The sequence below is a fragment of the Podarcis filfolensis genome (genome assembly GCF_964270895.1).
Source record: "Podarcis filfolensis genome assembly, chromosome: 9".
Taxonomy (NCBI): Eukaryota; Metazoa; Chordata; class Lepidosauria; order Squamata; family Lacertidae; genus Podarcis; species Podarcis filfolensis.
In genome coordinates, this window is record NC_139610.1 from 60,603,300 (window position 1) to 60,618,868 (window position 15,569).

The window sequence follows — 15,569 nt, forward strand, 5'->3', positions numbered from 1 at the left end:
GGGGGGGAGGAGAGAGAGCAGCAACTGCTAATTTAATGACCAGAGTGACTTTTCCTCTTTTGTTTCCAGCTCCTTCACAGCTTTGCTTTCTATAATATTGCAAAAATGATGGCATTGTCTTCCTGCTTCATTCTTTTCATTATGAAATACATTCACACCTCTTCCTAGCAGATTTCATGCAGATATGATTTTTAAAGGCAATGACACCCCCCTCCCAAAAAGGTAGATGTGCATTGCTTTCAAAAGTCAGTGACCTCCCATTCTGATACATAGCTCTGATCCGATGCTTCTGGAAATGCTTTTGACCCCACCATGCTCCCCATTAAAGGATTTGCTGTGCCATTTTTGTCTCCTTTGAGGGTAGAGTCGAAGGGCTGACCTACTGTGCATTTAATGCCATGTGAAACCTAGGCATGTGTAGGCACATGAGTTACCTGGTTTCTGCAATCATGTTGTCTCCAAAAACATAGACAAAGAAGTGAACATTAGATAAAGTCTGCATCTATCGGCACACATGCTTGGATGACGATGAGAATAATTATATAAAGAGTTCTATAGCACTTTTTAGGGGGGCGGGGGCGCTGTGGTCTAAACCACAGAGCCTAGGACTTGCCGATCAGAAGGTTGGCGGTTCAAATCCCTGCAACGGGGTGAGCTCCCGTTGCTCAGTCCCTGCTCCTGCCAACCTAGCAGTTCGAAAGCACGAAGTGCAAGTAGATAAATAGGTACCGCTCCGGCGGGAAGGTAAACGGCATTTCCGTGTGCTCCTCTGGTTTGCCAGAAGCGGCTTAGTCATGCTGGCCACATGACCCGGAAAGCTGAACGCCGGCTCCCTCGGCCAGTAAAGAGAGATGAGTGCCGCATCCCCAGAGTCATCCGCAACTGGACCTAATGGTCAGGGTCCCTTTTACCTTTACCTTGATACCACTTTTTACAAAATATGTCAAAGCAGTGTACAGCAATGCAAAATAATGAAAGTTCCCAAAATTGCATATTTATTATGCATGCTTCAGTAGACCAAGGATAAATAACAAAAAGTGAATAGTGGAGAGTCCAGAAATGCCTTGGCAAACAATAATGTCTCTGACTACTGGCAGAAACACATTGCAGAAGGTGCCCATTGAATCTATAAGAGGAGACTGTTTCATAATATAGGTGCCACCACAGAGAACATCCTTTTCCAAATCAATTCATTGGTGCATTGTCCTCCAGCACTGTCCTCCAAGCACAGTGGCAGATACACATAATCTTGAACACACACTTGCATAATGGAAATTATGCACACACATGAAAATGGCACAGCATGATTAATAGGGAGTGGGGTTGCCTTCCTTGCCCCACCCTGAGCATTGGGCAGGTTGCTAGACTTTTGGCATCCATCTGTCTTGAAAGACAACTGAATACGCCTCAAACCACTGTGCTAGCAGCACCAAAGTGATCTCCCTGGGACACAAGCCTGGGCAGTGGATTATGGAGGTCCGATGCATTAGTGTGGGCCATCTGCAGTGACAAAGCCAACACATGAGCAGCTGCAACTGGTACAGTTCAAAAACTGGCAGCATCTCTTCTAGAGATTGTCAGCATCTGAACTGACACTTAGTTCTGTGCTATGTTTGAGCAGAGACTCAACTGCTCACATAATTAAAAATCAGGGTGATTGGAATCATTTATGAACCGTTTATATGCCTCACATATGCAATTGACCTAATTGCACATCATTCCCCATTTGAAATCACAATATTACTAAGCACTCTAATGCAGAACGGAATCACTGTTATGCATGGCATATTCAGTTGCTCTATTTCACATCAGCTTGTATTCTTAAGCCTTTTGCTTTTATTTTTCACAAATGCAATGAAAATGTTTGCTATCCATGCACTCATTCACACCGGCAAGTTTTCAGTAATAATAATAATAATAATAATAATAATAATAATAATAATAATAATAATAATTTATTATTTATACCCCGCCCATCTGGCTGGGCCTCCCCAGCCACTCTGGGCAGCTTCCATAGAAACCAAAAATACAGTAAAATATCACACTTCATACGGGGAGTGGAGGAATCAATGATCTTTGTGGCATCCCTATTCATATCTTAGCTAGGCAATATACCAGGTTGCCATTGTCAGCAACAATGTTTGCAACCGCCTATCACTTGAATCACCTAGTTGGCATGGTTACTTCCCACAGCAACACTGGTTGCCTCAATATTGTCTAAAACACTTGCTATTGTTAAAAGTTTGCAGGGGGGGGTAGAGACCTCACTAAACCCAAGAAATCAATAAATGTCAGAATCTAGCTAGTATTTGGGATATTGAAGGGAAAGGATACAGGCCACAGCAGTTCTCCTGAACTGCGCTAAAGGAAATTCCTGGGTTTAGACTACGCAAACTAGCCTGGCCAGGCTGGTTAAATATATGCCATTATGAAACAATGCCCAGGCATCTATCTATGCATCAAAGAAGGTGCTCAGGTCTGTGCAAAACAGAGGGTGCCAAGCTGAGGGGTGTGTGGAAGGTGCCAGGAAAAGTTCACAGGAGGCTTGGGGTTTGGGGGCTAAAGGTGTGCTGGGAAAGAGAAGGAGAACAAAGCAAAACCAGCTTGGTGCTGGCTGGAGAAAGCTGCACTAAAAGACAAGGAGCCATGCCTGACTGCTACTTTGGACCCAACCCTGCTGAAGCCGTGAGAGGGGCAACGAGAGACACTCTTGGGGTATAATGTTCTGCACCTCATCTACTTCAGACTTCCAGGTGTAAATATGTGCTCATAAACCATATTTCTTAAAGACACTAGCCTCTGCTGTGCCTCAATCTTCCCAAAGGAAACTCAATCCAGTATAAGTACCTGGAACCCCTGGAACCTCATGTAGCTGCTTGGCAGAGAATGTAAAAACATAAAAAGAGCCTGCTTGATGAGGCCAATGGCCCATCAAGTCCAGCATTCTGCTCTCACAATGGCCAGCTACTGTTTGGTTTGGGAAAACCAAAGTAGGAAATAAGTGCAAAAGCACTCTCCCCACTTGTGTGGGCTAAACCAGACCTACTGCTGATGCCAACCATCAAGACAGAGCATAGCCATCATAGCTAGTGGCCATGCAGAAACATCTGAGTTTTGCATGGCTGGAATATAATCAATTGGACAATGAGCTGCATTCATTGCTCCACCTAATTTTTTGCCTGTAGTCTGAGAGTGACTTCACATTATGGGAACATTATGGGGTGGGATTCATGTGGGCATCCTTGACTCTTCACACATTCCCATCCTACACATGTTTGCCAATGCCTGAAGAGGGATTCTTTCTTTTCATATCCCAACATCATGTACAACTTGGGTGGTTGGTAGAGGGGGGATGTTTAACTTTAGCAGTGGAGTTCTGGGAGAATTTTGCTACACAGCTTATGACTATTTCCTGACCAGGCTGAGGGAAGCTGGACAGCCCTAGGAACAGCCAATGAAGTAAAATAAGAGTAGGGAGCAAAAAGAAATGTTGGATCCTTTAAGTTATGTTAAGTCTACCTGATAAAAAATAAGAATTATCAGTCCATTTCAAATCCAGACTTTATTAATCACATAATGATTGATTTATTCATGAGCAAGGAATATATAATAATTAGGAATAATTATCATTTATCTTATATGTGTTGCCTAACTTGGAAAATGCACACAGCATTTTCCTGCTAAATACTATGTGTAAGATTTCTGATTTAAATCTTTTCCACTGTAGCAGAAAAACCATACAATACTCCAGCACAAGCTTCAGCTTATTGCCTACTGGGGGCTTTTTGCTTTTGATATCTTTTTTTTCTCTCCCTCTCCTTTCATTTCCTCCCTCATCTTTCTTTTCAATTTCTTTTTTAAGCATGGCTTGTCAGATAAACCTAGCACAACTTTCAAGAAACTTTTTGCCTTTCATCTTCCTCCTCCCTCCATCTCTAATTCTCAGCTTATTGTGTGCTCAGGAAACCTACTTTAAATTTAACCTTGCTCTCACAGATCTCATTCCAATCAGACAACAACTGCTGAAACCACTGTGTTTACCACCATAGTACAGCCCTGAAATATAATTTGAGCATCACATATAAATATAATAATTTGCTATGTTATCTTTGTTGAAACCGCAAATGTTGGCCTTTTGGGATATGGAGTGCTTTTGCCGCATAGCTAATCCAGCAAAATCTAACCTATAGCAAAGTAAATGTAAAGCTATACAGCATAAGCTTTCCTGTTCACACATACCTGGAGTAGTCATGTGTTAAGAATAACAAGAACCAGTCTATATTCAAGCTTTCCAGTCTAGTCAAGTCCTTTTAATCACTGGCTGTTTGAAAATTTACCATATCTTGTGGATATTCAACTTCCATTTCACAATGAGGTTTGGGGCACCACAGCATAAATATACGCAAGGTGCAAGGACACCTGAGAGCCAGTTGCTGCGATGGAAGTGGAGGGTATGAGTACACCACACCCATTAAGGTCTTTGCTCCCCAAGACTGCTTCCTCCTCTTCCAGTTATGGTCCAAAGCAGCCTCTCCCAATCTGGTTCCCTCCAGATCTTTTTGGACTACAGCTCCCATCATTCCTGACCAATGTGTCATGCTGGCTGGGTCTTTGTGAGTCCAACAACATTTGGAGGGAACCAAGATGGAGAACGCTGGTCTAGAGCAAGCTTGGCAGTTCTCTGAAACACATCAAGCGCTCTTGATCAGTAATAGTGGCAAACATCCCTGAAACATGGCAGACCCCTAATTACTGATCTTCCCTGTTGTATGCAGCCACTGCATGTGAGAATGCAGGTTGTGTTCTAAGCCATCCTGTTAGCTCAGATGAGACAACAGTGAGGTCCTAGATGCAGCATGATGCAGAATCCTTGGCAACACCCTGGCAAATGTGTTGGGGCTCCTAACAAACAAGCTGATATGGAAATGATTCAATGGTAGAAGGTCTGAAAGCCACTTATTGGCAGGACAGAGCACAAAATACCCTGGCATTGCAAATCAAGAGCTTAGATAGAATCTCTTCAGCTACACAGACCCCGGTATGCAGTTGCACCAATTCTAGGATCTTTGACAAATTACTTCCTCCAAAAAGTTAGAGGAACAGCCCTCCCCTCACACATGGAGAAGGATGGGAAAAAGGAGAAAACATCTGCTCAACTGGAACAGTAATGAAAGCAATGAACTGCCCTCACTGATATCTCACACATACTGATACACAAGACCATTTAAGATATGTACACATTTACCCCAACTATCCAAAGGAACATATTCTTATGAATAATGTTATATTTGTAACCTGGGCAATCTACAGTTCTGACTGCACCTATTCAGAAGACTTTCTTGTGATAGTCACAGCTGGAAAATATGTTGTCACAATTGCAGAAATCACCACCAGAAAGCTATGGCTGCACTGATTAATTGCCCAGGTCACACATGACATTCCCTATGCGAAAAGCATCCCCCAAGGACACCCAGGGCAAGTTATGTGAAGATTTTGTTCGTTTGTTTTGGCTTATATGAATTGGCCCATCTTCAGCTAGTTGTTACTTCAGACAAGATAAACAAGATGGATTCAACTTCTCTAATTTTCATCCTGACAAAACTGCAGAACATTACTACAATGATGGGGTTTCTCTCCTGATATCCATCATCTAAAAGGCACAGCCTGCAGCTATATTTGTCTACCAGGCTCAGATGCTATTTTGGTCCTTCTGTGACATTTAAATAGAAATGCAATCATTGCCAACCACGTGGCCAGGTTCACTAGCTCCTATAAGCCTTCATCTCTTTGCTTTTTATTAGGAGCAGTGCCATAATCATGCCAGTTCCTGAGAATTCAGATAGTTCCAGACTTTGTTCACACATATGTGCAGGCCACTTATTTTCTCGATGGCTGATGACTGGCAGCTACATGTGCAAATTGTCTCCATTGAGAAGCATTGTATTTCAGATGCTATGTTACGGAAGATCTATCCATGGCGTTAGATCTGTCCATTCACACATGCACATTATCACTTGAAATTGCAGTGGGGACTTGAATGTTGGTCTCCCAGACCCTAATCCATGGGTAGGCAAAGTAAGGCCCGGGGGCCAGATCCAGTGCAATTGCCTTCAAAATCCAGCCCGCGGACAGTCCAGGAATCAGCGTGTTTTTACATGAGTAGAATGTGTCCTTTTATTTAAAATGCATCTCTGGGTTATTTGTCGGGCCTGCCTGGTGTTTTTACATGAGTAGAATGTGTGCTTTTATTTAAAATGCATCTCTGGGTTATTTGTGGGGCATAGGAATTCATTCATTTTCCCCCCAAAATATAGTCTGGCCCCCCACAAGGTCTGAGGGACAGTGGACAGGCCCCCTGCTGAAAAAGTTTGCTGACCCTTGCCCTAATCCAACACTCTAACCACTACACAACATCCATGGGTTTGCAAGGTTACTTCATAACCATCCAGAGAAGTGTAGCCACTCAGCAATGAAAGGAGTAAGAAAAAGTTGGTTAATTTACATCCCCATCTCCTGTCTTTTCACACACCACTTTCCAAGTTGGCACTAGAAGGTCATTTAAGAAATTTGGGTTAATACTGTAAATATACATCTGAATCACTCCATTCTAGCTGTTCTAGAAGAGTAATTGCACACTCTGTTATGGCTGTAATTAAATTAATAGATTATCTTTCAGCTAATGCTGACATTGGATTGGCTTGCTACTGTAAGACAACTTATCAGCATCACAAAAAGAGCAATGATGTGGAATGATGAACAAAGAATGGCACTATAGAGAATCAGGTCTGCTTATTCCATTTTTTAAACAAATTATACATATGTTCTGTAGTCATGTAGTGCATAATATAATGGAAAGAAATTTAACTGAGAACGGACTGAAACCTATTGTTTCTGCTCCAAATAAAATGCAACGGGTTCTCCCTTCAACAACCATTAGCTCTCAAATAACTATTAATATGACAAATCTCTCTTCAGCATGTTACTTTTTCCAGCATCTCTTAGGAATATGTGGAAGATAAGGGAGAATAGCAACCAGAGGATTGTCTACAAGCCATTACTGAAACCAAGGAAATGTCAGGGGGCCACATGAGGGCCATGGTATAACCTGAAGGATTACCAGGCTCACAGGCTGGAAGCTGGAGATCAAGAAGACAATGTGCTGTAAAAGCTAGTGTTGTTCCAGAACTGGAGAGAACTAATGTCAAATTTCCACCTAGCCAGTCACTATCTCTCAGCTTAGCCTCCATCACTTGATAGTCCTGAGGGCAAAATGGAGGGAGACAAATCACACGTGCTACCTTGGAAGAAATGTGAGGTGTAAACACAACTAATAAATGGGCAGTTTTCTAGTATTTCTGCCAGGCGTTGCCAATCCAAAGACTTCATGCTGCCAGACAATCCAAAGGGCCAATGTTTGTTTATTTAATTTATGTCCCACCGTTCCTCCAAGGAGTTTTTAAGTGCATGTATAGTTCTCATCCCTGTTTCATTCTCACAGCAACCTTGTGAGGTAGGTTAGGCTGAGAGAGAGTGATTAGCCCAAGGTCACTCAGTGATCTTCATGGCTGAATGGTGATTCGAACCATGGTCTCCCAGGTCCGAGACTGACATTCTAACCACTATACCACACCGGCTCTCAATGTTAAATGCCTTTATTACCTTCAGTACTGAACAAGCACTCAGATGACTTGGTGTACGCTGTCCATGGTAGCTCACTAAGCTAGGTTCCAGCTTCAGGCTCTGAGGCCAGGACCCTCAATGGACAATGTTACGTATTTAAAATAGAGGTAACTGGTGAGGATTTATTGATACACTAAACTGTGAGCACCTTCAAGAAGAGTAATGTGAGTCCAGTTACCTGCAGTGCACAATACATTCTTGCTGCTTGAAGCAAAGTCCAAATGCCTACCTCCCATTCTAAGGACAACACTTTAAGAAGTCTTGCAGCACCATCCAGACATAAATTCCTGCCTTCATCTATCCCACACCACATGATGCTCCCTGAAGCTGGTCACATCAACTTGCTACATGGCAGGTTCAGCCCTGCAAATTACTGGCTTCCAGCAAAGGTATCAGTCATTCACTTAAATGGGTCTTTATGCTGTAAATTGCGCATTGACTGTCTCCCTTTGCAGGGAAAGCCTCTTGTAACAAGACTTAAAGGTATAGAGCATGTGCAAGGAAATGGATAGTAATATACTTGATCCCTCAAACCAAGTGGACTAGCAAATCCAAATTACATAAATAGAACAGAGGATGATTAGAGTCGACCACAAATTGCTTTTTCTGGGACCCAAAGAGACATGTTACCTAGCCAAAGATCAGAATTGTAAGGCTTGGAAAGTAAGTTGTCCTAGTTTGGCTCTGAGTCAGTCAACCAGCTACAAATCTGGTTACAAACAAACAAACAAACAAACAAACAAACAAACAAACAATAAATCCACTTAACAGTGACCTCATCCAGTCCATGTTTTACCAGCTTCTCCATCAGAATATCATTAGGGACTTTGTCCACCAAGCTTGTAACTCGAAGAAAGAAATGATATTCATCTGGCATGACTTCTATTTGAGAAGGCCATTCTAGTTTTCCTGGTATTTTAGTAGTAATGCACAGCATTGTAATGCTATGCTAGTACAGTAATGTGCTAGTATTTTAGTAATAACACAATTGTGAGCAAATCTCATTGAGCTCAATGGGACCTTGCTCGGAGTAAAGGTGCACAGGACGAGTGCTGTAAATCTTACAGGCAAACAAAGCTAATGAGAAGTTTAGAGGCAGATAATGCAACCCACAATGTACCACCACTGTGTATCCTCCATTTGTTGGAATGGGGCTTGTAGAAGATTCACACAAAATCTCCCTTTCAGTTGAGTGGAGGTCATGCCATTGCAGCACTTGCTGATCTGAAGAAAAAAATGTTTATCCTGGAAAATGCATTCATCTTTTTTCACCTATATGGAAACACACACACACACACACACACACACACACACACACACACTTCTCATTGGAGGACTTAGAGGTCAAAATCAACGGACACTCACATATCACTAAATATACTAGAACATGAGACCCGCTATGAGCCATACATAAATTGTGCACTTGGGTGGAAATGCCAGCTAATCCCTGCTTAATTAAAGCAGTGTTCTCAACTCCTGTTGTGTTTAGGGAGTGAAGAGTATAGGACAAGCAATGTACGAAGAAAATAGCAGGCAGCGTGGCTAATCTCAAAGACTTCAGAGCTTTTGAGCTGCATAAATCAGAGCGACTTTTTGAATAGCCTCATAAAACACAATATCATTGCCATTCCGCTCACGGCTTTTGAGTTCTTCCTACAGCATACAGATCATTAGGAAACTTCTAAGCAATCAAGTAATGTGAGTCTGATGAAATTATTCAATCAATGCATAGGCTCAAGGAAGCAGCATAATGCAGAACTGCATAGTTTCAGAATGTCAGAAATGAGAGAGTGAACCCCTTCTTCCTCAGTGTGCATGCTTAAAACAAAAAACACAAAAAAACCAAAAACCTCCAGTGGAGGTGATTGTTTTTAGTATTTTCATAAGCACGCTTAATGTAGTCCTCCTGAACTGCCTGCTCCCCTCTGTAATGTTCAAGTCAGCAGAAACACATACAACTATATAAACCCTCTCAATGCTCAGAAATACATAGCCTGCAACATGGATTCCCTTCAATATAACCAGAATAATTATATTAATTAGAGGAGTATGGTTTGCGAGGGGAGATAGCATCTATATTCTGTTACTAACTCTTAGCTTCCATTCTGGTGGCTGGCAAAGAGATGAGTTTGTTATCATAGATACCTATTCTAAACAGGTAACCTACATGATAACTGTATAAATATAAATACATAGTTGGGTAAATGGATGAGAAATACATGCAAGTTACATTTATATTGGAGAACTCCCTGTTACTTTCACCCTATCTCTCTCTCTCACTCACTCACACACACATTTTTCTCTGCATGATACACTGAACTATTATTTTTTTGCACACTTTAGAAGTGTGATTACATTGAGGAATCATCAGTCTTTTCCTCGTTGAATTCAGAACATCTGTTATACCTGCTGCTTCAATATTTCCCCCCCAAGGGAATGTTTAACTTTCATTTCCCTCATTGTCTTTGCAAACCCTCATTTGGAAACACTGTGATTCTTAACGTTGATTTTCACCCTCTCTGTAAACCCTCTCCCAAAATTTAAAATGAACAAAAAGAGTTCTTCTTTCTTGCTCTTCTGTTAGGTAGGAGTTTGTGCAAGGGGTGTGGGTGGGAAGACACCAGAGTCATAGCTCACAAGATTTTCAGACCTGGAAACTAGCGATGAATTCTATACTTTTGGAAGAATTGCTGCATTTAGCTGCTGACCCAATTTAACACGAAATTGTTGTTTGTTTCCTGGCTACTTATTTTTCCATACCCTGCAGGAAATTGAAGGGAGGGGGTGGAGAGAAAGATTGAGAGCTCTGGATGACAATTATCAATTTGCCAGCTTCATGGCAACATAAAGCCATCCATAAAAAAAGCTAATCCCCTTGTCAAATGTACTAATTGTCTTTCCAAGTGAAATTAATTGTCTGAGAAGCCACTTTGGATTCCCCCCTCCCCTTTCTAAGCAAATGTACTTTTGTTGCTGCTTGTAACCACCAATGGCACTTACAAGAAAGCCAGAGAGAGAAGGGGGGGAAATAAAAATAAATTACACAGTGCTGTATTTGCCAGCGATAAATAATTAAAGTGGGCATCCAGCAAACATAAATAGCAATTAATGTGAAGAGAGGCGGGGAGAAGGGGCTGTTTGATGCAAAACCACAGTGCAACAGTGCATGGAACTGTTTGCTCAAAGAAGAAAGAAAAGGGTCTTTGCTCTGGGAGTCTCTCCCCCCAGCACACCTCACAACCCAACTATTCACTGGTGAAAATAATTGTTCTGGAATACAAGAACGGCTCCAAAACCTTTCACCATAGACAGAGAAGGCTGCAACTTCACCTGGTTGTAACAAAGCCCAAACTCTTGTCCGCTAAGCCACCATTTCAAGTAAATTATTTACTTTCCCCCCTTTTTAAACGCTGTGAACAAACCATACTCTGCCTCTTTTCTAAAGGATGTCTGACGCTGCTAACCTTCAATCCCTCCTATGATATTCAGAGACTCAAGCAAGGACTCCTACAGAGGTCTCTTGCCTTAGAAACTCTAAGCTAACTTACACTCCAGAATCTGGCCAAATCCTATAGCGCGAGGTCTCTCTCTCTCTCTCTCTCTCTCACACACACACACACACACATTCAAAAGCAGGGATTTCTCAGCCTTGATCCTCTTCCCTCAAACATCGCATTACAATCAAGGGCTGGCAGACATGTTTACAAACGAGCATCTCTCAAACGATGAAGCCCCGGTAGACACCAAGTTGTGTGGTTTTTATTTATTTATTGGGGGTGTGGGGGGGGACTACTTGGCATTAGCCCCAGAACAGCAGGGAACGATCTCTATTTGTACCTTTCTAGCACAGGATGTGCACATTTTGGAGCGCGGGGGAGGGAAGGAGGAGTGTGAGCGAAGAGAGACAAGACTTTCGACTCAGCTGGTACCTGAAAGCAGCGCGCCTGCTCTCTGTCCCCCTGCTCCGCATCCAGCCAGCAGGGGGACTCTGAGGCTTCCCCCACCCCCAGTACGTTTGGATCGCTTATCTTCTTGCGAGCCAAAGCAGCCTGCTCGTTCCATGCTCTCTCTGCCTGCGTGCGCTGCTTACAAAGCAGTCCAGCAAACGCGCGCGCACACACACAGAGACTCCTTCCTCCTCCCCAACCAGTGGCGTAGCGTGGGGGGTGCAGGGGGGGCCGGCCGCACCGGGCGCAACATCTGGGGTTAGGGCAAATCCACGGGTTAGGGGGCGCAAATCCACGGGTTAAGGGGCGCAAATTACTTGCCTTGCCCCGGGTGCTGACAACCCACGCTACGCCACTGTCCCCAACACATTTTTATTTTATTTTTTGCTAAGCAAAACATCCCCCACGGATGCATTTTTTAAATTTTAAGTAGGGGAATGGGGATAGAGAGTTGGAGGATGTTCTCGGTTTGATGCTGACGGGGGAAAGCCCTGGCCAGATGATTTTTCTCTTTCCCTTTTTTTGCAAGGATTCTGAACAAGCGAGGGATGGAGTTATTTCCTGTGCCTCCCTCTCTCTCTCCCCACCCCCTCCAGTGGTTGGCAAATGCGAGCTTCAGGCTCGCTCTCCCTGCAGAAAGAGCTCTGTGAATCAGAAGCACCGCGATGCCCCTCATCCTCCTCGCGCGCTCGAGTCCCCGTGTGGCCGTCAACGCGGCTGCCAATAGGTGGGGCCCAAAAGCAGCTTCGGGGGAGCGCGGGTAAAGGGGAAAGCCGCGGCTCCTTTAACCCTTGCCGTGCTGCATCCATTCAACGCTCTTTGCTGGAGAAGAGGCTCGCGAAGCGGGGCTGGCTCTCCCGCTGCCTTCTTCCTTCCACCCCCAAAGAGAAGAGGGGACATCACCATCCATCCAGCACTGGAGAGGGTGGCCGTGGGGCGCGCGCGGGAGGCCCTGTCAACGTATAAACCTTTACAGAGCCCACGATCCTCCCGCGTCGCGGGCTTCCTGGCTGGCGGGGGGGGGGGGGGGGAGAGGGAGAGAGAGAGACTGGACGCTATTCCTGCCTCTCGCCCGTTTAGAGGGAGGTTGAGCCCCACGGCACTCAGTCCCCTCCCCTTTCGCGAAGATCTGCTTGGCCAAATGGAAGAGCGCACGTTGCCAAACCACCTGTTCCTCCGTACGGGGGGGGGGGAGAGGGGAAGGGGGCGGACGTACGTTGTGTTGCAACGTGGGGCCAATGTGCGTGCGTGTGCGGTGCAGGTTTGCAAGCTTTATAATACATATACCGGGGGGGGGGGCGTTTCAGGCTTTCCCCGCTAGCAGCGGCGGGAAGCCTGGGGCGAGGGATTTCTGCTCGAGAGGACGAGCTAGCTGCGCGCACACACACACTATGCAAAAAGCAAACTCTGGTTGTTTACCTTCATTTGTAGAGGGGACTAGAAAATAAGCCCCCCCCCCCCGCAAACTCCCCAACACAGATATTCGCGCTCGAATCTAGAAAACCCATGCAGCAAACGAAACATAACCGATTATGGGGGCGGCTATTATTTCGTTCAGTAAGAGGAAGCGGGGGAGAGAGAAATACTGCCCGGGGCAGCTGGAGGCGGGAGGAGGCTGGCGAGGAAAGCGGGGAAAGGCTGCGAAGTAAGCCCGCTGCAGTCGCAGCTCCGGCGCGCCTTACCGATGTGGATGATCGAATCTGCCAGCGCCGCTTCCCAGGTTCCGGTCCAGCACACGGACACGAGCAAAGCGAGGGGGAAAACTTCCATCTCCTGCGCTTCGGGCAAGCGGGGAGGAGTGGTTGGTTCGGGAAACGGGGGGTAGTAGTAAGGAGGGGGGGCAGGAGGTTAGCGATCACACCAGCGACAAGGACGAAGGAAGCCCAAGAAAAGAGAGACGAGAGTTTGAGGAGCCTCTAAATCCCGGTTGGATCCTCCAAGGAAAAAAAAAATTAAAGGGGAAAGGAAAAAGCTGCAAGAGGGAGCCGATCCCAGGCTGGTTGGGGAGCCTCTCGCAACGAGCCCCGCGTCACTTCGGGGGGCGGCCGGGCATCACCAGAGTTGTGGGGAGTTGCTGCAGCAAATCCATCCAGCACATCACCGCCGCCGCCAGAGATGTCAATCGGGAAGCAGTTCGGCGTGTCCCTGTGTCGATCACACCATCCTCAGCCTTTTTATTGTTAGGTTTCAGTGGTATATCTTTTAAATATATAGGGTTGTTTTCCTTCGGAGCGATCCGCAAGGCCAGGTCCCCACCGCCGCTCCAGTGGGGCAACTTGCAACCGGCAAACCGACGGACCCTTCCAGTGCCCCCCACAGCCAGCCAGCCAGCCGGTGCTCGAGAGGGGAGGAGGGGGTGTGGATAAAACAATTTTAAAATATATATAATAACTGCAGCTTTTCTTTCCAATCTCCCAGGCGAGGGACTAGATCCTTGCAAAGTGTGTGTGTGTGTGGCGAGGGAGAGCGCTCTTCGTCTCCAAGCTTCCCTCCAAAAAAATTAATGATGACGATGATTTTTTAAAAAAAAAAACCAAAACCACCCAAAGTGAACTTCAAGGCAATGCAGCTGGGAATGCAGAACTAGATCTCGATCTTCTTCGTGCTCCACCAAAAGAAAGGGGGTGGGGAGGGGGAGAAGCAACTGATCGCTTTCTTTGCTTCCCCCCTGCAGCTGGTTGGTGCGGGGAGGGAAGAGAGCGACCGCTGCGAAAACGGCTCTCCAACGTGGTCACTCGAGATAGCAGTTCAACGGAGAGCTGGATGCAGCCAGGAAGCCAAACAGCGGCAGCCCCGGGACTTGTGAAGATGGTCTTCTGCAGTAGAAGCAGCAGCAGCCGAGGAGGCGGTTTGGAGCTTGCTTGGTTGGTGGGATGCAGAGAGAGAGAGAGAGTCCCCTAGCTGTTGGCAGCTCCGCCGCTAGCTAGCACGTTGCTTAGAAATGGATCACCTAGGAGAGAGAGAGAGAGAGAGAGAGAGAGGAGAGTGCTATCAGCCAGAGAGGAGGAATAGAGGGGAAGAACCGAGAGGCAGGCTTCCTAACAACCACTTTCTCCCCCTATCTAGTGTATGAGGGAGAAGCAACGTTAGAATAGCTTCAGCGCCGCCTGCTAAGCTGGTCGGTGGTAGGGGGCCGGTGAGAGGGATCTTCAATGGGTGTGAAAAGCATATTTCAGGTGGGGGGGGTCACTTCAGTCCGAAGGCGAGAGGGCACCGAAGTGGGGGGTTCTTTGGGTTGGGCTGAAGGACCCTGGGCATTTCTTTGGCCCTAGTTTAGAGCGCGTTGGCTTCCGCCTCTCGACACGTTTAACCTTGCAACTTCCACCGCAGAGCTCAAGTTGGGAGTCTTTGGAAAGTGAATCAGGGGCAGGGCTTCAAGATGCGGAGCCGGAGCGGGGTGGGAAGGAGGGGGAAGTATCCAGGACAGCTGATTCCGAAGGGAGGAGAATAAAAATAAGGCTCCAGAGTGCTATTAATATGCACTTAATTATCTACGTTTTTGATGGGGTTTTGTTCACAATTGAATCTCAAGGCTGGGAAATTGCTCCAGGGAGGAAGGGGGTCGAAGGGAAGAAGGAAGAAGGAAAAGCAGTGGTTTTTCCATCATAAAATGGTAGCCTGAATAACCCCTGGCTGCTGTTTGTGTGACATGGAAGGTTATTAGTTAAGCTACTTTTCTAGTTTAGACTCCAAAGCAGGGAAGATGGGGAGAAACACAATCCCCCATATGTCAGCAGTCCCTATGGGGACAGTGTCATTACATGGCTTAATCACTAGGTGGCACAAGACTTAGTTGTAGCTGGGCGGAGTTTCTTGTTCTTCAAGAGAGATAATAAAGCTCTTGTTTAGATTTCAGTCTGGTATACCCTATAACAGGGGTGTCTAACTCAAATTCATCGGGGGCTGCATCAGCAGTTTGGTCACCCTCAAAGGGCCGGTTGT

At 45.6% G+C, this 15,569-nt stretch overlaps 1 protein-coding gene across 7 annotated transcripts in view; it reads right to left on the reverse strand.

Moving 5' to 3' along the window:
- The window catches only part of GRID2 (glutamate ionotropic receptor delta type subunit 2), an 802,847-nt gene extending 787,853 nt beyond the window's left edge, over positions 1–14,994 (reverse strand). For all 7 annotated transcript variants that reach the window (XR_014538421.1, XR_014538422.1, XR_014538423.1 and 4 more), the window contains exon 1: positions 13,310–14,994. Coding sequence is in view for 4 of the 7 variants with exons in the window: in XM_083571111.1 (XP_083427237.1) it covers positions 13,310–13,397 (88 nt within the window). In the remaining 3 variants the exon portion in view is untranslated. The remainder of the gene's footprint in view (positions 1–13,309) is intronic.
- Between the last annotated feature and the right edge of the window lie 575 nt (positions 14,995–15,569).